Here is a 26,327-nt window from a genome sequence, read left to right as displayed (position 1 = left end):
TTTATCTATATATGCATATTAAATATTAAATGTAACAGTGTATGTACAAAGTGTAGACATGTGGTAATATTGCGCATAAATAAACACTTAAAAAAATTTTCTTGTTTTCCTAGTGATATACTTAAGATAAACTTAGCCGATTTCGTCACATCAAGAACACTTACTTAACAAAATAATAAGCAGTGAAAAGCTTAAAGAAACACGTTTGTAATTTGTTGTTGCGTTTTGTTTCTTTTTTGTTATAAAAATTAAACTTTATACCATGTTGGTACACATGTAATGTTTAATATTTGTTATTTAAATAATGAAAACAAGAATGAATACGAGCATATACTGTTAAAAATTCAAATATTTAACATTTTGTGTCGTACATACTTACATACATAATGCATAGGTAAATATATACTAAAATGAAACACATATCATACTCTTGCAACAAAATTGTATTACATACCTCAAAACTTCAAATATTTATGCTATCAGGTGTACGAATTGTGTCAAAGAAAATTTAAAATATAAGTACATACATTGTTTGGAATCAACTGAATTCCTGGTTCTAGTTAATTTGAAAATACATAGTTTTTCACAGTTTTCTAAAAATCGACTTTTCTCAGTTACATACTTTTTTGTGTTAAAATTATAAAAGAACGAAGTTCTGTATTTCGCAATCTGGCACTCTAATAATTGTAAATTTCTGACAGGGAAAAATAACTCTCAAAATATATTGGTACTTATTTTTGGTGTAAAATGAAATTTTTTGATATTTTTGAAAAATGACCTTCTTAATGATGATAAATTTTTAAATAAAGCATTAAGCAACGTAAAAATCACATAATCATGTGCTGTTTGAAATTCTTGAAATATTTGAAGATCTTGCAGCATGTATATGTGTTATTTTTATAATTGTATATTAAGTAGAAAGTATTTTGTTACACATTTAATAATACATTCACTTTAAAAGTATTGTATTAAATTGTAAATTGATATTTAATACTTAAATAAAATAAAAATGAAAGTGTGTCCGTCCGTTTTTATATTTGCACATTCATATACATAATATGTATGTATGTATATGCGGACATAAATATGATTGATTTTAATTCACAATTACAGTCTTTTACAAATTACAGATTATATATGATCCATCTTCTTCCAAAAAATCTGGGGGTTGTTTTAAAAATTAAAAATTAAGTTCTAATGTTAATATTAATTTGCTTATATCGTAAGACTCTGCCCTTTATAATCTATACAATTAAATATTTCACTTTTTATAAAAGTATGTGTTCAGAACTAGATTTTGCCATCTAGAAAACCTAAGGAGCGCATAATTGAAACGTAGAATTGAAGCGCATAATTGAACTGCATTTTCTTTAGAATGATAATCCACAAGTTTTCATATTTTTTCTTTAAATAAGAGATAGAGTTATAGATTTATGGGTTTATGTATGTATACAATCTATCTGAAAATTAAATTGCAGTGCTATAACTGTATAGTCGATATAGTGTAAGATTTTACAATTACACTATGTATAAAACTTTTGAATAGCTTCTTCTGATCAAGAATAGCTTCATGTTTACCCTTTTTTTTTTTTAAATTAAAAAAAAATATTTTAAATATGAAAAATTGCAAATTACAAGCAAAAAATTCAATAGAACTCCGAACAATGTTCCTTAAATTTCCATACACAGTTTTCTATTAACTCAAAAAAAAAAAAATCCAGTTAAAATTTATAGAACATTGCCCTGAAATACTAGAATTTTAAGAATACAAATATTTTAAATAATTGTTGTATTAAAACAATAAAATTATTTTTCAACAATAAATTAAGTGTCATCCTATAAATTGTAATAGCTTTTATATTTCAATGTGACGGAGAATACGAGTATAAGTCAAAAATATGCATTTTTCAGGAGATGGAAAAAACTTGATAAAAATGATTTCGTAACACTTACGAATTTCATTCAAGAGGCGACGAATATTAATTTAACTAATTTTGTGATCAATATGTGCCATACGTATTGCACATTAAAGTGAAATATATTTGTACTGTGGTCCAACCATTATGATATTTTTATCAAATATGTATTTTGAGTTCCTTAGTTGCATACTTTTTCCATTTTGACAAAATTTTGACTTATACTCCTTTTCTCCGTTATCATAGATTTATTAATAATAAAATATTAAAATATTTATTTAAAAAATTTTCTCACTTGTGCTATATTATATTTATATTTGAATTTAAAAATGTTAACATTATCAACATTTTTACAACTTGTTTTTAAAATCTTTGAAAATTTCATTTTCCACCTATAATAGTAAATTATTCACCATGATCAGATTGCTCTATACGCGCGTGTGGTAAGTATTACTTAATAAATTACATTTGTATTTTTATTTTCCATTTAACTTATTTAAATTTTTTATAATTTATTAAAAAACTGGAAAAAATTTTTTTTTCTTAATTTTGATGTCATTGAAGCACAAAAAGCACATCACTCTATAAATCTAATTTTTTGACGTACTTAGGTATAATTAAAATTTCAAAACAAAGTTTAATTGAATTTTTAACTTTTTCCATTCATTTCTAATTGTAATTTGCACTCCAATTAATAAGAATCATGTATAAATTCATATAATTTCCTAATATTTAAATTATTAAAATAATTTTTCATTTAATTATAAAAAATTTAACGCGAAAAACGCAAAATTACAAGCGACCAGTTTTTTGTTTTTAAAAATATTCTAAAAATAGTGTGCGTTTTAATCAACTTCTCGTACTAAACTGAAATTAATGGAGAGTAAAAAAAACAAAGAAAAAGAAAAAGAGTTTCACAGTGTGTTTGAACATTGTCTCATCTCAGCTCAGGTAGGTATTGGGTAAGGTAAATAATGAAATCTCAGTTTTACTGTTTTAATAATTTAAATATCCACAATCATTTCAGTTGAGTGAGACAAAAAAAAAAACTAGAAATACAAAAAATTAATAAAGTAACAAAATAGAATTTGTTGTTTTAAATTTAAGCTCAACAAATAATCAAACAGGTTGTAAATACAAGAATATAAGGCGGGCCAAGGTAACTATTAATTTTTGCAACATGTACGAATATAAACAAAATATTTAAGAGGAAAAAAACTTTGTAAATTAATATTTAATGGGTTCGTTATACTAAATTGAACTTAAAAATAAAATTTTGCTTTACTAAAATTATAATTTTTTATTTAAGTAATGATGTAGCGCACAAATTTACGAGTAAAGTAAATGGGCTTATTATTTTCAACAAAATAATTCAAAATTAAATAATATTATTAGAGGATACTAAAATTGTTTTCTTTCTTCCTTTGAGGTGGTAAAAATCGGATCAAAGGGGACAAATTATACAGAAAGGAAATCGTAGAATGAATTTTAAGCAGACGAATTAAACTTATGGCATATTTTTTAATGGTAACTGCGTCTAAAATAAATAAAAAATCTGCGCTGTTTACACAGGCTATGAGCGAACTTAACCTAAACAAAATATTGTTAGAATTTTAATTTACGAAAACATTTAGCATCTAAACTGTTGGTTGCGGAAAAAAATGTTCTTTAAACGAAATAAGCTATTTATTAATATCTCAAAACTGCCAAAATTTCAGACTCATACCACATTTATTGTCTAGAAAAAGAATTATATCAAATTTTTGGAAAAAAAAATTAGTTTTAGATAACGGTTAATTTTAGCAGTCATTTCGTTTTTTTAAAATTCATCTAAGCTATGCCGTGGTAGAAGAAGCAAGTTACAATAGACGAACAGAGAAATTAATGAACCGAGGGACGGGAGAACACAGTTAAACTAGTAAGCATTTTTTTCAAGTTGTTTTTTTGGAAAAGTCCTTAAGAACTACGAAAGTTTATATGTATATACTTGCGGAACGTTAAAACGATTTAATACAAAGTTAATTATAAAGCTTAGCGTTTAATGTTAGAAAATTAATTTAAAGTAAAATTTTTTTAAAGTTTTAAAACGAGGGATAGAAATTACAAGTTTATTATTCAAATTAAATCTTGATAAAAAAAAATTTCAATTTTTAAAAAGTTTTTCATTTATTATTAAAGTGCATTTAATTAGTATTATGATAGATCATAGTTAGTTATTGCTTCCGAAACACAATCAACTATTTATTAATTTTCAAGGTATTAGAAATTATGTAAACATAAAAGTAAAACTGGACTGCAACTTTTTTTTTTTAAATTTCATTTAACAGTATTTATAAATTTCTTAGTATCGGAAGAAAAGTAAAAGTTATTTACATACCTACATTGCTATTTACAAATCTTGCACCTCAATCAAAAAATTGTGTACCTTTAATATTTTCACAGTACTAAACGCATTAATTTGAACACTTTGAATTTTATTTTAATTATGACTTCTATGGCATGTTTTTGAATCGGCTTTGGATTCTAAAACAGATTTTGGTTTGAAATCGTGCAGTTAAAAATTAATAGAGAAATTAATACCGATATTTGAGGTTTCTTTGTCTAACATTACATGAATTTTTGTTCTAGATTTTTTGAAAGGAAATAAATGTTCGAAACATTTTATTTGAATATTATAAAGGTCAATCAATTGAAAATAGTGCAGCTCATAAACTCAAAATCCTGTTACTTTCTTTATTTTCAATTCAGACGTACTGTAATATAAACTGTTGAACTAATTATGTAATTTCATTTTAATGTTATACATTTTTGATATGGCAAAGTATTCTGAATTTATAAAACTTAAATTAAATTTTTCTCTTAAATGTTCAAAGCTTTAGGCGCAAGCTTTGTGTTAATAATAGCTTGTTAATAACTCTTGTTAGAAATCGATCCTAATTATTGTAGTTAATTATGCTTTCTGCAACCAAATTGTTTTGCAAAACAGGTACAAATCAGGCAATTGTGTATACTTACAATTACTGGAGCAAGTTTTATTTTGAAAAAAAATAATATCAAGATACGAGTATATACGAGTAATTTGTACTTAAATTTGCATATTTAAATTCCAAATTTTGGGAAAGAAAATTTTCTTTATTCCGAAATTGTGTTCTAATTCAAATTGTTCCACTAATTTCTTTTTTAGACAGTAAAAAATCATTTTAATTTGTTTTACGTCAAAAGCGTTTTATTCAATTTTGTATTGTTCCATAACCAATTTTGTATTGTTTTGATTTTGTTTTGGAAATACCCAATAATTTTTATTGAATTTTTTTTATTTATTAATTTTATTTTGAAAAAATTTTAAATTTCCCAAAAAATGTTATTGTTATTTATTAAATAAAATTAAACTAATTGGTTTTACGCGGCGGTTTTACTTTTACATACGTACATATGTAAGCTGTTCAGAAGTCAACAAGAAGTGTTTACATATGTATGTTGTTTCGAGAAATATAATCGATAACTTGTTGAACTAGTTTCTTTCAATTGAAAGTTATTAAAAATGCTAATTGGATTAAAATTTCTTTATTTAGCAACTAAGACGTGACTTAGTAGTGAACTGTAAAGTGCCGCCAAACTAATTTGTGAATTATAATGGGAAACAATATTAAATTTATGAAGTGCGGGACTATTAAAAATTATAAATGGAGCCTTGTATGTCTTTTTAGAATTCAATCCACATACATATTTACAGACTCTGATTAGCTTATATAATAAAATTAGTTCTAACGATATATTATGAAAAATTAAAATTTATTTTTAAATCAAATCTAGGTTTCAAACTTAAAATACATTTTCTCGACTTAGACAATTTTTTCCTTAATACTACTATTTATTTGTTTAATGCTATAAGATTATTCAGTGATGTAATTCAAGAATTACAAATTATGAAATTAAAAGTTGTAAATTCGAAGCTTTACAATAATATTCAGATTCTATCTCTATATCATATTAATTAATTTCTATATCTAGTTTTCCACTATTTGCGTTATAGTTATAGTAGATTTAAATTTCTCTTTTTATCATTTGCTATATTGAAATTAATGAGTCGCTACATTTAAATAATATATACATATGTATGTATATGTGCATATATAGAAATAGAATATGCATAAACACGTTATGAGAATAGTAAAACCAAAGCTTAATAAAAATGTTTATGTAAATAAAAATTTATTATTGTCACGAAAAACAATAATAATTCTATATGAGAATTTTTAAGCTCACGCAAACAACTATTAATATCTAATTCTATCAAAAAGAAGAAAAAACGAAAATTGACAAGAAAATATTTCCGTTTCAGCTGATATGTGACATTTATTTCAAAAATTGACAACATAATGTCAAAAACAAACATTTTTCTTAGTTTCTAACTTTTGAATTATAAATTTACCATTATACAAGTAAAACACAAAATATTACAAAAAAATGAATTTATTGTGTAGAATATAAATTCAATTACAGTTATCATAATCCATAAACGTATGACAACTGAATTCTTCTAAAAAATTTCGACATTCAGAATTTTTGATATTCAAAAATTTATCAAAATAATTGAAAATTTGTGATGGAATTGCCAGTTTATCGTTCGGATGTTGAACTTTTAAAATGAAATTAAAAAAATTCCCCCTTTAATAGACGGGTTTTTTTCTGTTTTTTATTTTATAGCTCAAAGTAAAACCACATACATATCTGGCTGTTTATGAATTATAAAATACTGAACTCGAATTGCTCTCAATATAATCGTATTTAAAATTTTTGAACTTATTTTACAAAATATAGCTATATTGAATCACAATTTTTAATTTCAACTAATCACAAAGTACTGAATACTAAAAAGTTTTAATAGAACTTTTATTGAAAAAGTGATTTTCTTAATTTGTGTTTTTGGTTTATTGTACTGCAGCTATTTATGAATGCATGCATGTGTATGTATCTGTGCAGATACAAAAATTTAAATAATAATTACAATAATAGTTTTTTATTTTTTATTCCATTTTTAATTTTGTACGAAGGCTCAATATTCTCACTACTACAGCAATATTTGTTGTAAACCAATATTCAGCACTTTAATAAAATCAATATGTAGGTATGGGTGAAATGATACAAACGAATTGGGTTATTCAATAACTAGGAAAATGCATTCAGTCACAATCTAAGATTTATAATTATTTTATTCAATATAGATAATTTTTAATGCAAAATCGCAAAATATTTATTAACCCTTAAATGCGTGACCGATTTGCTTCATATTTTTGAAACTGATAGATTTTTTTATCTCACGACACGAAATTTTCATTTTGCAAGCCAAAATATAATGAATTACTTAAAATAGTGAAAAAATTTAGAAAAGTCTTAAATTTACCACGTCATTTTGAACCTAAAATTTGACCTATATTGAATTTAAATGAAAAATTACAAAAACGAAAATACATTTTAATTGAAAAATTCATTTTCTTAGTCTTTCAAAATGCATGTTTTACAGCCACACAAATAATTTATGCAACACATTGTGTGAATTTTGGGCATTCAAGGGTTAAATAATAATTCAATCAATATGAAAACAATTTAATTAATAGTTAAAATTAAAATATTTTTTTAATTAAAAATGTTTGCATATTTCTATTAACACCTTTATTTTTGCAAAAACCAAAAATCGTATTTGGCCCCCAGCGATAAGGTGGAAGAAAATAAGATTTTTGTTTTCTATTTTCTCTACTTTAAAAATGGCAAATTTTCAACACCGCTAACTTTTATTTATCAAAGTATTTGAGTAAATTTACGATTTACAATTCTGTATTTAACATACAAAATTTAGAATGTACCTGCAATGTACAGTAATAAGAGAATATAAAATAAACTTTTTTATCATATTGCTATAAAATAAGATAAAAAATGAAAAAAAAAATAAAATAAAAAAAGAAACTATGCAGATGCTTTTTTTGTTATAAAAATAAACATTAATTTTAATAATAATCTGGAATTTCATTCCTACTGTACTATTGTACTGTTATATAATAGTTATAAAGTCAGTGAGGTTATAAAGAATAGTGAAAACAAATTGAAATCGTATTGTAAATAACAGCAAAATGTAGACATTATATACATACAAACATATGTGTATGTATATGGTAGCAGATATTAAGTATGAAACTATTTTGCGAACGGTATTTTTGATATTCTTTTATTTTATTTTTGTTATTTTTGTTTTTTCTTTCAATATCAATATTTACTTACTGTTTTCTCTTTGACTATTTGTTCAATTTCTGATATATCAATAGGAGCATTTCCTTCAATCTTCTTGAATGTATTTGCCTATAAAAAATAAATATTAAAATATTAAAAATATTGAAAATAATATTAAAATTATTAAGAATTTATTAAACATCGAAGAAACAAATTAAAGAATAATAGAAAATAAATGAGAGTAATTTTTTTGCTTAAGCATAACGGTAAAGTAGATGAAAAAAAATGATTTGTACGGCAAATAACTATAGTAGTTGAGTGCCGTATGATTAATTTACAAAATCGGAAATACAAATTGCACGATTTTCGTTACGGTTTTTCTTATAAACAAGCTCAATTATAAGCACAAGTTATGCTTCTAAGCGAATTTTGTAGTCATGTACGTAGGCAATAATTTCAGAGAGATATACAAATGAAATTTAAGCTTACTATAATTTTTGACAACTGTGTTGTCAGAATTAAGTTTTAGATGACAACTTTTTGTACTAAAGATTAAAAATGCTTCTACTGTATTAGTATAAATCCCGATTTTTTTTCGTATGTTAATATCAATTCAAACATGACAATTATTTTGTTTGACATATTTTTCTCCGCACGCCATTAGTTTTGAGACAATTTATCGCAATCATTAATAATAATTGTTGTTTTAAAAATTTGTATTTCAAAATGTATTTTAAGGAAAAAATGAATTATATGTAAATAGAGTCCTCTTAAAGATTTTACATTGTCCAGAGTTGTTTGATTGTGACCAGAAGCTTCATATATGACTTCTACCATCTCTCAATAATAAAGTAATTGAATTTGAAATATGAATTATTTTTCGATTTGACGTTTGGTATTACTTTGACGTTTTTTACGCGTAATAATAAAATTTAAAATATAATAGTAGATTTAATAATGGAAATTGAATATATCTGATAAGTTTAAAATTAATTTACAAAATGCCGAAATTACAAAAATTAGATTCCAAAATAACTTACTGACGAAGTTTAGAATTTAAAGACCAAAAAGAACAAAACAATTTTTTAACTAATTCGATTCTGTATACCCAATTTTAGAACTCATATATTAATTTTAGTTAACTAAAAATTTATTATTTTATATACGGAATTTTTAAAGGTTTCACTTGATATTTAATACTGATTAAGTTTTAAAATAAATGGTATACAAATGAAATGTTAAGTGTATACAAAAATTATAATAACTTACCATGTTACTCGAATTTTCTTTAGCTGACGGTGGTCCATTTGACATTAAACATGGTTCTTGAATTGGTTTCATTGGTGGTGGTAATTCTAAATGTGCTTCTTCTTCTGGTTCTAAATCTTGACCAGAATTTTGATTTGTTGATGATGCCATTTGATTTTCATCATCTTCATTATGTTTTTCAGGTAACTATAAATTTTAAAAATAAATCAATAAAAATAAAATATTCAATAACAAATTATTAAACCATATTCTCTTAGATAAATTACTTGAGGTGATGGGGTTATTAATCAAAAATAATTTTATATACTGAAAATCTTAATACTTTTGAATAACATCCCGTCACTTCAATTGATGTGTCTAACACAATAATATGATGGGTAACATTTCTTATATAAATTGTGTAAAAATAATTAGAATGCAAATGTAAAACAAAACTTACCCTCATGTTCTTTTCTGAATTCTTTTTAATTAACGATCTATCTGATGGTTTATCAACTTTACCTTGTGATAATTTCCTTAATGGAGGTGGTAACCATTTTCGCCTTTTAAGAGAATTTGTTAATTGATTTTTCATTAGTATGAATATTTAATCTTCTTTGTTTTTATTTTAATTATATTTTAAATTTTAAATATTTAATATTGTAATCGAAATTTCTTTTCTTTTTCTTCTTCCCTCTCTCTCTTTCTATTTTTAATACAAATAATTTATTTTATTTATTTTAATTGAAAATTATTATTATTCCATATAACATTACAAGGCAGTGGCTGAATCGCAAGTGTGTACATTGAAATTTTTTTTTCATCCTAAGTATTGAGTTGTTTTTTATTTTGTGTTTTGTTTTTACTTTTTTTGCATTAAGTCATAAAAATAATAATAAAATATAATAAATATTTCAATATATTATGTGTACATACGTACATATGTGTGGAGAACATTATATAATAAAAAAGTAAATAAAATAGTTTGTGCACATATGTAGGTACAAATATGGTAGATATGTTATAGGCATGTGTACATGTAGATAGGAATAAGCAAACGTTTTGTCCCAGGAAACAGAATACAATAGAACTTAAATAGTACCACCAAAAGTATACAATTTTTTTTTTTGTTTATTTACCTAAGCTTTTAAACGCTAAAACTATCATATCTATTTTGAAGTCAGCTAATTGGGTAAGTAAAATATTTACTGAGCTATTTATTGTAGTAATTTTTCTTTTTTGTTTTGTACTTAGTTGAGTACAAAATGATAGTGTTTCCGTTTAGAAGAAAACAGTTACATTTTCATTACATAATTGAATACATACTGTTTCTTTTTAATTTACTTTCAAAAATGAACTTGATAGTTAACGTAAAGTTTTTGACGTAAATTACAGTTAATTCTTTTGCCATAATAATCGTCATGAGAAGAGATGTACGGTCATTAGGAAATGATGTAATTATCATAAATTATCTAAAAATATGTTTTATAAATATCAAAAACCTTTTCAAAAGTAAATAAAATATACAAGCGAAAAAGGATTGCTTGAAAATTTTTGAAATTGATATTTACTCTTATTGGATTCAAGCAGTTGGAACAATTAAAATTTGACATTTGCAGAGAAAACGAATTAATGCAAAACGTAAAATTCTACTACAGCGTTTTAAACCCCCTTCGCTTTCAATTCTTTTTTTTAAATATATCACAATATTTCTAAGAACAAGCATTATGCACTAATGCCAATAACGCAAATATAAAATTGTAATGTTTTAATTTAGATACCATATGAGAGTATGAGTTACTCAGCAACACTGTCATCATTTACTTACTTGTAAGGGTATGATTCTCGAGTGGGTGGACAATGAGGGATTTACAATTAAAATAACTAATACATTAGTTACTATAATTAATTATTAAATTGATTAATCAATACTCGATACTCGAATACTCATATGTACATGTGACATAAAAAAAAAAAATTGTTTAATAAAGCTAATCAAAAACATCTGTGTTGAGATCTCAAGAAAGTTGATAGTTTTGTTAGAAAATTTTCAAATTAAATCAAATCATATTATAAACTATTCTTGAAATAGTGAAGTTATATGATCGAGATTTTATAATTTTTAAGGAAAAGGTATTGTCTAACTTGTAAAATAAGTTTGAACTAAATGTCTCGCATTGTATGTATAAAACTATTAAAATATCTTTTGGAAATTTATAAGCTGAATGCTGATGACTTAACAAATAGACTATAATCAAGCAATTAGTAAAGCTATCATTAAAATATTTTTGATTAACTAAATAGAAGAAATTAGTGTTTTAGATTACTCTTTATTTGTCTCTTTACATTTATATTTAATATTTCAAATTCCTTTAAAAATTAAACATCTGATGTTTCTACTTTCATATATCACTATTTAAATTTTGAAAACATACTGCAATTGCAATGTTCACAATTTGTAAATTATCAAATTTTTTAAAAAATTTTAAACTACATACATACATAAATACTGCAAATACCTCAATTGGATATTACGTTTGCCGAATTCACCATATTCAATGAATCCGCAAATATTTAATAGAATCGTCAAAAGTATAAAAAATTTTGTAGTGATAATCTACTTCAATAACGTATAATTTGACATTCGTAAAAGAATTATTTCATTTATTCTTAAAAGAATTGCCGAATAGATACATTCACCGTACACAATACCAAATACTAGCGAATTCGCCAGCTTACAGAAACTTGAAAAGTTTGCGAACTTACCTATCTAATAAGCCTAAAAATTATTTAGTCATTTTTTCTAAAATTTTCTTCTTAATTGTCGAATTGGACAAATTTTTCTCATTCAGTAAGAAATCAATATAGGTAGAAAACTATTCGTCAACCATTCATAGTACATTATATACATATTTATAATTGTTTGACTTAAAAAAATAGTTTCAACACACGAAAATTAAAATCTTTTCTTTAAACTAGTTTTGACCATTACGGTTTAATCTATACAATTGGAAAATTTTTAAAATTTTTTAAAATATTTTGATAAATCGCGGTTAACATGAAATACTTAAGCTGTTTAGATTTATAAATGAAATGCGATTTAAACAGATTTAATTTTACAATAACATTAAATCGGAATTTTTTAACTCTATGACTGGTTTTTCTTTAAATCAGCTTTAAAATCACTTAAGGCAAACATTCCCAGTAAAATAATTCAAACGTTTTAAACAAGTTATTTCGTAAATCAAGATTTTAACAACAATATTGTTATTAAACCCAAAAATTTTTAGTGAAATTCATATGAATTTTACGAAATTATGCGAAATATCCAATTTTGTTATATAGTTTATCTAACTGGCATGTGCTGTATATTTACAAGTGAGGTTATAGACTTTTTTTAAATATCAAATTAAATATCACATGAAATTGTTTATGATTTAGTACAATTTCCAAAATAAAACAAAAATTTTATTTTTTTTCTTTTGCGAAAATTTATTTTTAGAATTTATGTGCACACTTATCTGATTATAATAAAATTATAATTAATTTTGTAGCTTTCACGGAAATTACCTTTGATTCTATTTGTTAAGGTTTTTTTTTTAGTTTGTTTGTTGTACCTATTTTACTTTTCGTTTAAGTGAAAGCTCGTATCTTTCATTTCAATGTGTAAAGCAGGAGGACACCCCATAATATGTAACAAAGTACTGCAGTTATAATTTAATATTTGTATAAGAAAATTTTATGGAATTTTATTTGTTTGGAATTTGTTATCGGCATACTTCGAATAAACACTACTTTTTTCCGGATTTTAAGTTTGTTTGCATATAAATTTGAATTCTGACCCGTTTTGTAAATCTAATGTTTATTTGACTTACTCAGCAATAAAATATTAATAATTAGAAAAAAAGTGAAATCTCAGATTAGTTGAAATTGGATAATGAGAATAACAAGCTGATTGATATCCAAACAAAAAAAATATTCTGCTTAGTTTTGATAGTAGTTAGTAAAATACAATGTATCTGCAATAGTACTTTAACGAATAATTTTTAGTTGCAAAAGTTTTGTGATTTAAAGATTTTTATAAATTTAGAGTTTAATCAGATTTACGTATATTTTATTTGCAAGTTGCTTTAACCCTTAAGTAAAATTAAACTACGCTTGGCTAAAAAAATTACAATAACACGATATGCACAAGTTTATGAGAAATACTGCGCGACAGTGCCACTTCAGCCGCAGTGAGTTAGAATTGGCAAATTCATTGTAAAATTTACTGCAAGCTTCTTTTTAATTTCCTCGCATTTCGCTCTTTGACAGTTTTTTGACTTTATTTTCTTAAATTGCAACAAATTCAAAATATTTTCAAAATGGTGCCTATTATATATTTTTAGCACTTTTCCAAAAAAATTTTGAAAAAAAAGTGCTTATTAGTTTCACTCTGTCCGTCCGTCCGTCCGTCCGTCCGTCCGTGTGTCTGTTTACAAAACTTCTACACCCTTGAAGATAGAAAGCTGAAATTTTGTACGTACATAGATTTTTACTAGAAACTTATTTTCGTGGAACAAAATTTTTACCTATCTCCCCCCCTTTAGAAGTTATACCCCCCCAAAACCCTAAAAATGCCATTCTTTAACTATTTAGTGCAATGAAACCATAAGGATTTTTCAAATTTTGCAAACGCAGAAAGGCAGTGGCTTACTTCCCCTAGCGGGGTATACTAAAGGTTAACTTTAGAAAAACAAAATGGCCGCTCAAATTTACCGTTATCTAAAGTCCGTTTTTTCCAAATTTTTGATGTCGTTTATTTTCTAGACCCCAGCCTGTAGAAGCTTGAAATTTTATGGGCTTTTAGACATTAACAAATAGTTCATTTCGTTAGAAGAAAATTTTTTTCCATCTCCTTCCCCTCTCAAGTTATGGCCTCTTGAAATTTGTAAAATTTGAATTTTTGACACCTTATATTTCCGAAACCGCAAGCTTTTTCAAATTTCTATAAACATAAAAAGCTAACGGTAAATTCCATGAAATTAAAAAATATAATTATTTTTCTTAACTCACATAATTAAACCTTAAAATCGAGCATTATGTTAACCCCTTTTTATATTAATTTTTGCTTTATTTCAAACACTGCATATATGCGTCATCCTAAATATATGCAATTCTAGAAATAGTTTTGTATATGAATGAAAATAATTTTAATAGTTTGATAGGTATACATAGACTGTATTTAAAAGCAGAATTTTCACTTGCTGAAGGGAAAAGTGCTACAATACAAACCATTGGTTTGACCCAACTTTATTATTCCTAAATTTAGATCAAAAATTTTTTTAAGAATGGCAAGCCTGACTATAAAATATAACTGCTGAATATATCAATACAGTAAGTATTAATGAAATTCGAAGTTTCGGTACTCCATGTGTACATTCCATAATAAACCATTTCGGTACTCCATAATAAAATTATAACTTATTCGGAGTAAAGAACGTTAACCTATTACAGAATATTATAAAAACATTTTTTTCAAATAATTTAAATTTACAATTTAAAAGTAGTAAAAATACTACAATAATTACACTAATTTTAACAATAACGTCAACTCTAATTTCTGTACGTTAAAATTTATTTTACACTATCAAATGATACTTAGCACGTTTTCTTCCAAGTCATTATATTTAGAACAAAAGAAAAAAAAACGAAATGAGAACAATACAAAAAAATGTGTAAAAAATTTAAAAAATAAAACAAAAAATAAAAACCTAAAATATTTAAATAAAGGTGGTGAATTGTTGGTTTGGAAACGACATGCATGCATAAAATTTTAATAAAAATGCAAAACAAAGTTTTAAGCTTTGTTTATTATCTTTGGCAACTGTAAGATTATTAAGAGTTAAAATTACAAGATTGTAAGCTTCAATTGTTTTAAATACAATTTACAATTTATTATTTTTAATAAAATTAGGACAATTTTATGGGCAGAGAATATTGAATATTCAAAAATTTTCTGGACTATTCTCATAAAATTCCACTTGATTGTAAACGATACTTTAATTTATGGAGTAGAACAGTAGATTTTATTGTGGTTAAAGTCTGGGAATTTTTTACAACATAGTATTTTGTTGTTCACAAATAGCGAAAATTATACTATGCTTGACGCAATATTAGTAAACGTTGAAATTATTCGAATACGCACAATTGTAGGATAAATAGGCGTCTTACTCACAAATAATATGAAAATAAAAACTTTAATGATGTTAAGTTAATCAATAGAATAGTTAGAAATAATTCTGACTATGAAAATTTTCTCCTATAACAGATTGTAAAAAGGTAAACTGAGTTGGGAAATTTAAACAAATTTCCAATAATTTGATCATTAAATTTAAGGTTTCAATTGGAACGGAACTAATGGACATAATTCCTTAATGAAAATTCGAGAATTTACTTTAACGAATATGGGCCAAGAATTTGGAGCCATTAATTCGCGTTCTTCATTGCACCAGTATTCAATATAATTATCGTTCGTAAATCTGACAGTTCCCAACCTTTGAATATCTGTTACTTTTAGATTGCTTATTTTATTATACAAGAACGCACTAACTGCTTTGCAACTTTCTAATTACAACCTTTGTAGTATGAAAAATACTTTTAATATTTTTTTTTTTTTGGAAAATATAAGTACACCTAATCTCAATTATAATGAAACTTTTAGTAAAAAAATAAAAAAAACTACAACTTGCATTAGCGTGCACGTAATAACGCACGCTAGTAAATTTTATTGTTATTGTTTTACTAAATTTGACATAAATATATTTATGAGTTTGTATACCAAAATATTAACCTACTTTTTTGAAGCTTCTATACAACAGGTGTGGTGCCGTATATTAACCACTTATAATTATGCATTTTTGTTAATTTTTTTTTTATTTTCATTAGAATCTAGACAAGAAAATTATTATAAGCTTATTAAAATTTAATATTTTATAATAAACGAACATTTCTATGGAAGCGTTAATTAAATTACGTACCGGAAAATGTCACTCTAATATACTACACTTTAAAACTATAAAACGTAAATAGAAATTACCTTAAGCACATAGGGTAAATGCATTTATCTTGGAAATTCATTGGATAAAGTGAAGTATTGAGAACATTTTTATACCCTGCACTTCGTGAAGGGTATATTAACTTTGGTATGGAGTTTGTAACTACTTGAAGGAGTCATCTGCGGTATGGACATATATATATATTCTTGCTCAGCGTAAAATTCTGCGTCGATTTAGACATGTCCGTCCGTCCGTCCGTCCGTCCGTCCGTCCGTCCGTCCGTCCGTCCGTCCGTCCGATCGCACGATAACTCAAAAACGAATAATGCAATCGACACCAAACTTTCACAAGTTTTTTCTTTTGTGCCAAGGACGAACCCTATTGTTATTGGACTAAGTCGGACAACGGGTTCGGGTAGCTGCCATACAACTCCAAGAGTTTATTTTAAATATTTCAAAAACTAATAAAGCTATAAATATAAAATTTTGTATACATGTGTCCAATTATATTCTACACATGCTCTAAAAATTATAATAGGATAGCTGCACCGGTTCGGGTGGCTGCCATACAACTCCAACAGCAAATTTTTTATATTCGGCAAAATAATAAAGTCAGATTCATGAAACTCGGCAGTCATGTGTCCAATTATAGGTCAAATATATTTCCGAAGTTTTGGAGGAATTGCTTGACAAGTTCGGGTACCTGCCATACAACTCCATAAGCTAATTTTAAATATTTGGAAAAAGAATAAAGTCAGATTCATGAAACTTGGCAGTTGTGTGTCCGATTATAGATCAGATATATTTGTGAAGTTTTAGTGGAATTGCTTGACAGTTTCGGGTACCTGCCATACAACTCCATAAGCTTATTTTAAATATTTGGAAAAATAATAAAGTCAAATTCATGAGACTTGGCAGTCGTGTGTCCAATTATGGGTCAGACATATTTCTAAAGTTTTGGTGCGATTGCTTGACAGGTTCGAGTAGCTCCCATACAAGTCTAAAAGCTTATTCTTAATATTTGGAAAAATAATAAAGTCAGATTCATGAAACTTGGCAGTCATGTGTCCAATTATGGGTCAGACATATTTCTGAAGTTGTGGTGGAATTGCTTAACAGGTTCGAGTAGATCCTATACAAGTCTAAAAGCTTACTCTTAATATTTGGAAAAATAATAAAGTCAGATTCATGAAACTTGGCAGTTGTGTGTCCGATTATAGATCAGATATATTTGTAAAGTTTTGATGGAATTGCTTGACAGGTTTAGGTACTTACCATACAACTCCAAAAGCTAATTTTAAATATTTTAAAAATTTATAAGGTCAGATTGATGAAACTTGGCAGTCGGATGTCCAATTATAGGTCAGACATGTCCGTGAAGTTTCTATAGAATGATCTCACAGGTTCGAGTAAATGCTACACAATAACGAAAGGTGCAGGGTATAATTCAATCGGTTTATACCGACTGAAACGTTTTTACTTGTTTTATCTAATTTATAGCACATTAAAGGTTGCCATATACTTGGAAAAAATCCCACCAAAAATTGTTTTTTTTCTTTTATGGTTGGAAGAATCTCGCATAATTTAATTGATTTTTGAAAGCTCTGGGAGTCTTTTGGCCAATTTGATTTGCTATGGTATAGAAACATTTTTTTCAATTTCCAGAACCCACTCACTTATTATTTTCAATTTATAGAAAATCAATATAGTTGCTAAAGCATATGTTTGGCAAATAAGTCATTATGGCAGGAGTCTGCACAAAAAACGCCTTATTACTGTGATAAGTCACGCAATGAATTTCTATTTGGAGTTACTACTCTTACAAACGTATTCGTATATTATTTTGGCTAAAAACAGTTGATATTGCATGACTTCTTGTGGTAACTGCCATGCAAATTAAAAGCTATTTAATAATATTTCAAAAATATTCAAACTAAACAACTAAAGTTTGACACAGTTAATATTTCGGTTTTTTTCGTCTAAACAATTTTCATTTTACAATGGCAACCCTGACCATAGTCATACACATCGCTTGTTCGTATAAATTTTCTAAAAGACTATAACAATTATTATAAATAAATCTCATTTATTTAAATTTAAATAATATGCAACAACTTAAGAAATTTAAATGCAATTTTTCTTAAATCTTCTTTAAGAGATAAAACTTACTTAATGTGTGTGTAATATTATAAATCTGCTATAAAATTCAAATATATACACTGGCTATGGAATATAAATCTCTCCATATCCGATTTAACAAAAATTATTTTTACAACGACGTTGGTCGCCGTATGGGAATATGAAAAATTACTTCAGATTTAAATTATTATTTGCCATGTCGATTTATTACAATTATTGAATAATGACTTGTAATAAAAACTTAAGTTGTTATGTGTTTGACGATGTCTGGTACATGAAAACGGTACTGTATTACAAGCTGTGTGTAAGTATTCATAATCAATGTCACTTTAATTTATTTTAATAGTTTTTAACATCTCGTAACAAAAAATAGTTTTCCAAAAAAAAATTTATTAACGATTGTCACCTGTTGTTGCCTACATATATTTTGTTACACGATATGTATGACCGAGTTATTTGATATTGTGCTGGGCATTTTAAAAACTATTAACTGATTTGAATGTTAACTAAATTCTATAGGTCATGTAGTTGAAGACAAACAAACATTTTTTCATTTAAGCAGTTTAGAAATTTCAATTACAACAAAAAGTTTACAAAATTATTCTTCATACCTCTGAAAGCGCTAGTTATCTTAAACAAATTTTGAAAAAGTATGAGTCTACTGTCCTCCAATATTTTGTTATGATCAGGATGCCATGGAAAACTATATTATAAAGAAATTTTTACTTGTACAAAGTTATAGCAAAATTGCGGAATTGGCCTTGGCAACATGCAGTGGTGCCAAATAGATTAGCCCAAATATCTTCATTTTTTTTAAATAAAATCTTCATATTGAAAATTCGTGATGTTTAATTGAACAAAATAGGAAGCTAAAATATCACCATTTTAATTCGAACCGAATCAGACATCAAAAAGAAAAATTCATGTTATGCAAAATGACATATGATGTCGTAAGCCGTATGCGCATTTGGTTATTGTGCCAAGTCGGTTAATTTAAAATTAATTGCAACGGTGAATTAATTGCATCGGTGATTTAATTGCAGTCGGTTATTATAGAATTAATTGCATTTTTGTCTTAATGTTTCGCAGAAGCAAAATCGACGTTACATTGAAAAAACGTATATTTTAGTACATTATTGTGTTAATGGCATTCTCAAACCTAATTTAGTGCAAAATGCGCTTGCTTGAAGTTTTGAAATTCCTTTAAATTTATAACAAAACAATTTAATGAGTGATTTAAAGGCATCAGTGTCAGATTATATCGTGAGGGAAGGTTTTGGTTGATCTGAATGTGGTGTTATTTGACTTAAATGATGCTACGTATCATATGACGACAGCAACAATCCAATTATTGAAATAAAATTTTAAATTTTGTCAATAATCCAACTTCAAGAAATGGACCTGCCAATAATTAAAAATGGATTTGAACTTCAAGGACGCTTAATTTGGCATACCTCGATTATTTTATGCGATTCAATGTGAATTCACTTCGTACTGACATTATTCGTATTGTCGTTTTCGAAGCCAACATTATTCATGTCAGTCATGAGGCACAGTAAGTATTGCTTGTTATACAAAATCTAACGTCAAGTAACAACAGTTGTTATGTCCATGTTTAAATTTATATAAACCTATTTTTACGTTATTTTTTTTCGATTTTATGTTATTTAGGAGGCAAGAAACCACTAGTAATTGAAAATTTATAAACCGAAGGAAATAAATAAAATAACTTCAAGTAATGATTAATTAAAAATAAATTATGAAATCCTTTGAGGTTAAAATTCCTTTGAAAAACCGCAAACGTTTTCGTATTAATAATCCAAAAAACATTTTCCAAAATAAATTTATTTATTTCATAATTAAGTGAAATCTTATTGAAAGAATAATTTTACTTACACAACACCAACAACATGTGCTTTTTGTACCATCAACAAAACACTTTACATTAGAAGGATAATTTTATAATCCTTAAATTCTCTTTAATCGATTTTACTTATTTATAATTAAATATTAAACAATAATTACGTACAGGGATAATATAATAATTATTATATACAAATGTTATATATAATTATGTATGTATGTATAAATGTTAGGATATGAAAAATAAATAGAATCGTAAGGGTTCCGTGAATGAACTCGAATAGTACTTATAAAATAATTAATGTAAACTATTCGTTCAAATAGCATATTCTTATACATATGTAACGAATAAAAGAAGTCACCAATGCCAGATAACACAAATAAAAGCCATGAACTTTAATAATTGATTTTTAAATACACGATGAAGGTTAAATAAATTTTTAGGTAAATAAACTATAGTAACATAACAGTTAGTTCAATGTCATTACTACTGTTAAAAAAAAAATTTGGTTACAAAGAAGAGAAATTATTTTAAGCAAAAGTTTTAATTTTAGGAACTAAAAGTTTACTGACATAATGAAGTACTCAGGACTTGAGCATCAGTTTGTCTATAAGTATGTTGATTTCCCAAATTAAATTTTGAGTGTTTTTATTTAAAATTTAATAAAAATTTAGCACATCTTTTTTAGGATTTCATAATTTTAGCCGAAAAATGAATATTAAATTAAATCTATTCCATCCACATCATTTGATATTGTGTTACTTGTATTTATTCAGTTAGAAATTAAAATTTCAGTACTACAACAACTGATTATTCATAACAAATTGTTATTTATATAATTCTAGAATAAGGGAATTTCCAGTATTTGTAACACATAATTATTATTTTAACACAAAATAATCATACAAAAACTACGCAAATCAAAATAAACGAGCAACGCTATGATTAAAATAGTATTATTCCATTTATATTCAACAAAACTATCATTGAAATACAGGTTGTCTGGATAATATTAAAGCAATAAGAGTTAGGAATCATAGTAAATCTAAACTTCCATCATGTTTTTTCTTTTAAATTAAATGAATGGGTGAGTTAATTGGGTATTTTAGAAAATTCAATTTAAATATAATATTTATTGATTGCAATATATTTCAAAACTTATGCTCTATAACCTATAAATACAGCGTTCACTATTAGCTGCTGCAGTACAGTGCATTCCATTGTAGTTATTTAATAAAGGCAATATAGAAACTTCAATGCCAACTTATGCGTACGGCATTTATAAATTAAATCGTAGAATGCATTTTCAAAAATATTTAATTCCATTTATTAGTAATTTCCCTACAATTTTCTACGTTAACTTTTATAAAATATAGTCACATAGAAATGCTTTATTGTCACTATAGTAATTATATCATTTCACTTGGGCCTCTTTCATTACAATCCATTTACATACACATAATTTTTCGATCCTACAATAATTTTTCATATTCAAATACAACAAAATTGGTGATAACATTTGGATATCTATAAATAACTAATCCTTACAATTGTGCGATAACTGTTTTACTCTCACATATTATACGTATAAAATGAATACATAAGTATTTTATTTGATGCAAGCATTAGGAATTCCCCTATCATATGTAAAGGTACAAAATTATTTTAGGTCATCATTTCTCAAATATCAATTGTATTAAATGTATGTTACAAAAATATCTTATTACCGATATGTTTATTAGTTAGTATGATGTAAAAGAATAACTATAAAATCATTTCCATGTAAATAAAGGTGTAAATTGGTAATTTAGCAATATTTATCTCATAATTATTTAGTATTTTGTTAATTTTTTTTCAATATTGAGAATATATTGAGTATTGTATTGGAAAATTATGTTAAAAAAAATGACTCATTTTTTTCAAAGGTACTTGTGAAAAGAAAATTATGTGACAATGTTATGTGTTAAACACAATGAGTAGACGAGAATAATTTTTTTAAAATGTTTTGGTGCGTTACGCTTATCAATAATATTTATAAATAAATCTGATATGAAAATAGAAAAAAAAAGCACCTGTTGATTCAGAATATTTGGTTTTACCCACTCGTTAGCATTTGAGAAATTAAAAAATAGCAAATTGAAAATACATAACTCAGATTTACAAATTGAAAATTAAACCCAAGTCACGGAGGCCAGTAATTGCAAAACAATTAAACATCGATTCGACTCTGGCTTCTCGATTTCAACTCTTCCAATCAGATTCCCCGATTATACTTTGTGTTTATCTTAAATGTGATCAAAGCTCACTTTTATTGCAAAACAAACATTTGGGTAAATTAATTCTTCTAACATCTTGTACGTAGAGTGTCTTACTTAATTTTTCTAACATCTTGTACTTACAGTGTACGAGTACAAGATTCAAATTCTAATAATTTCATATTTTACAGGAATTCATTATGCAATCTCAATATAATAAAATGAATTAAGTTTTATTGCAAGCAACTTGCTTTGTAATCAAAGCATTTTTAATTTTGTGTTGATAACACTGAACTGTTCATGAAACAAACGGGAATTGAACGTCTACAAACCATTTTTGTTCTTAATAAGTATTTAAATGATCTACTTTTTGTACAAGGTCATAAAAAGAAACTCACTCAAATTCTATTAAAAAAAATTAGCTATGTTAAAAATAATAATTAATATTAGGATCTTTACGTCCTAAATCTTAAATATTTCTAACACCTAGATTCACATTTTGTATTCCTGTTAATTAATTAAATGAAAATTTTGTAAAACAAAAAATAATGATCTAATTTAGCACTTTTATAATAATTATAAGTACACATTGTTTTACAAAATCTATATGAAAATACAAAAATTAAAACTTGCAATAAGTTGATAAATAAGATAACAATGAAATTATAATTAAAGTACAAAGTGATAATAATTAAAACTTGTAAAATTTATCAGGTTTTTCATAATTTGTGAAACTCACTTAAAAAATTTGCAATTTCGTAAAACTTTTTCATCCACATATGAACTTTGAATTTTGCCTTTTGTAGATTTTAAAGCCATTTTTTTTGTAATTAGAATTTTATTATGCCAATATTTTAATATTTAGTTCAACAATTTTCCAAAATTTTATAGCAATTTTATAATATTTTTCAATATTTTGTAGTTTTGATCAAATTTCAATTAAATTTTGTTTTTTAAAAACTGAAATGTTATTATATTTGCACTTTGAAACAATTATTCATTTAAGAAATTAATTTTAAAAAATTCTTATGTAATTTCAAAAATTAAAATTTTTTTACAACTTGACTTGAAATTCGACTTGACTGTTTTGTTTTCGAAATTCTACTATTTTATTTCCATAGTTGTATGAGCATAAAAATTGAATTTTATTTTTTATTTTGTGATAAAAAATAAATAAAATTATTCTACTAAAAACAATGTAAAAAATTCACCCTTGCGCTTAGTAAAAAATGTGACAAATAACTGAAAACACTAAACAAAAACAATAAGAAAATTAAAATCGCAAATATCGTCATTGCTGACTAAGCTTTTCTTATCTCTTAAGAGTTCGATGATAAAACAATACAAAAAGTGAAGTAAAATAATTCGAAAAAACCGCTACAATTGAAATTACACATTTTTAGAGTAATGTAAAAAAAAAAAACAAATGTTACTTTTTATACCCTGCACCTTCGTGAATATTAACTTTGGTATGAAGATTGTAAAATTCTGCGTACGATTGCACGATAATTCAAAAACGAATAAAACAAACAGCACCCAACTTTCACAATTTCCTTATTTTTTCCCAAGAACGGCTGCAATTGTGATTGGACCGATTCGGTTGATGGGTTCGGGTGGCCGCTATACAACTCAAAGAGATTATTTCAAGGGCTTGATCGTCCCTATCCCTATTTTACTTCATCATATAGTCGCATAATGTCATATAATGTCATATATAGGACTGGCTGGGTTAGGGTAGCTTCAATATAACCCAAAAACCTAATTTCAATTATTCAGAAAAAAAAAAATAAAGTTAAAGATTCATGAAACTTTGCAGTCGCGTGTCAAATTATTGGCCTGACTTATTCGTGAAGTTTTTGTGGAATGGCTTGACAGGTTCGGGCAGGTAGAATAAAACTTTTCAAGCTACTATTAAATAGCATTCACACTTCACAAGAACAGCTGGTAACGTCAGAATTATATTATCTAATGTCAGATTTAATAATTTGGACACAGTATACAATTTAGCATATAAAATATATAACAATCTATCTGCTGAATTGAAAAGTCATACACTAATAAATAGATTTAAACAACATATTAACACATACTATATATAAATAAAATATAAGAGTTTTATTAGAATCATTAGTCGTCAAAATGTTTAATCAAAACAAACTATCATATACAATATTGTTAGTTTAACCAAATATTACTGATTTTGTTATTGTTATGAATTAATTATTGCACTATTTGAAAGATAAAATTTTGTATTGATATTTGACAGTTAATTATAAGAATTTTTTGTAATTATACTCTTTACGAGCTTAAAGCTCATTTTGAGATTGGATGAATAAATTGAAAAAAAAATATTTGAAAAAACTAGTTTTTATAGTAAGATTGTCAAAGTGCAGGGTATAATTCAGTCGTTTTAGACCGCCTGAAACATTTTTACTTGTTTGTTTTTTCATTTACCATTGATATTTTACAATAACGACCTATTAACTGATTTGTTTGAATGTAACAAGGAATTTTGAAAAAAATTATCAAACAGAAAAAATTTATCGTAAAAGTACTATAATAATTTATGCAGGCCTGATAATAAAATAACAATGAACTTTTAAATAACTGTTAAGGTAAATACATTCAAATAAAATAAAATTAACATGGCACTAATATTCATTAAAAATTTTGATTTAACCCATAAAATTTTAAATTTTAAAAATAGTCAAAAGTAGAACCAAATAACAAACAAGAAATTGTTGGGTTAATTTTATTTACTGTTCTCGCAGGAAATGGTTCTTCTAAGCGCCATAACAAGAATTGTCAAATTGTGGCGTATGCGACTTATTTTAAGTGGTATGAGTTTTCATCAGAGAAAAGAATGTACGTATTAATTGCAAACATTATAGTTCTAAATGAAAAAAATCAATTTTAAGAATAATTTAAAACTCGTATATAAAAATAGGAAGCGATAAGAATATAGTTCCTAATCTCTAAATTGAAATAAAAAGAAAAAACCATATCTGTCAAATTACTCTTTAACATCTGTCAAATTGCGATACGACGTTTAAATAAGACACAATGTGTGCATAGCCTTTATTCGCTTTTTCGTCTCCTGGCTAGGCAACCTTTACTGATAATTCAGCGTTTTTCATATAATTACGTGTAATGTGTGCATTGCAGCTATAATTTGTCACAATACAAAATATGACAAAAGAATAAGTAGGGTAAGTAACGAATTTAATAGGGTTAAATTTTTTAAAGAAAACTAAAATTTCAAAAAAAAATTAGAAGACAGCCTACATCGCCTTATGACAGTTTCTATAATATTACAAAAATATGAGTAAGTTTTCGAAATTTGGATCACAAAGTTTTGAACAAGTCTTACGAGATTGATAAACAACAGTTGCGACTTATTACTAATCACTGGTTGAAAATTCAAATCAGAAATTGGGTGGTATTTTATTAGAATATTGTTCGTTGCATTATTGAAAACTTAATGACATTATGCAAATTCTGAATGAAAATTTTTCTATACGGATTAAAAACGTGATTTTATAATCGAGAAAATATTTACTACAAATTTTTTAGTATTATAGAAATTATGAATAAAAAAAACTACAAATGATCTTGTGACGCCAATTATTCAATATGGAAGAATT

General features: G+C 25.6%; 1 protein-coding gene across 1 annotated transcript in view; it reads right to left on the bottom strand.

Moving 5' to 3' along the window:
* The window catches only part of LOC129610347 (triple functional domain protein), a 133,665-nt gene that overhangs the window by 4,902 nt on the left and 102,436 nt on the right, over positions 1-26,327 (bottom strand). The window contains exons 11-13 of the mRNA XM_055522902.1: positions 9,850-9,952; positions 9,411-9,596; positions 8,193-8,270 (exon numbers count right to left, since the gene is read on the bottom strand). Of these exons, the coding sequence (XP_055378877.1) occupies positions 8,193-8,270; positions 9,411-9,596; positions 9,850-9,952 (367 nt within the window). The remainder of the gene's footprint in view (positions 1-8,192; positions 8,271-9,410; positions 9,597-9,849; positions 9,953-26,327) is intronic.

The sequence above is a fragment of the Condylostylus longicornis genome, unplaced genomic scaffold, assembly GCF_029603195.1.
Source record: "Condylostylus longicornis isolate FDR11 unplaced genomic scaffold, ASM2960319v2 ptg000044l, whole genome shotgun sequence".
Classification (NCBI taxonomy): Eukaryota; Metazoa; Arthropoda; class Insecta; order Diptera; family Dolichopodidae; genus Condylostylus; species Condylostylus longicornis.
Note: the sequence above shows the minus strand (reverse complement) of the source record. Positions and strands in the feature narration are given on the sequence as shown.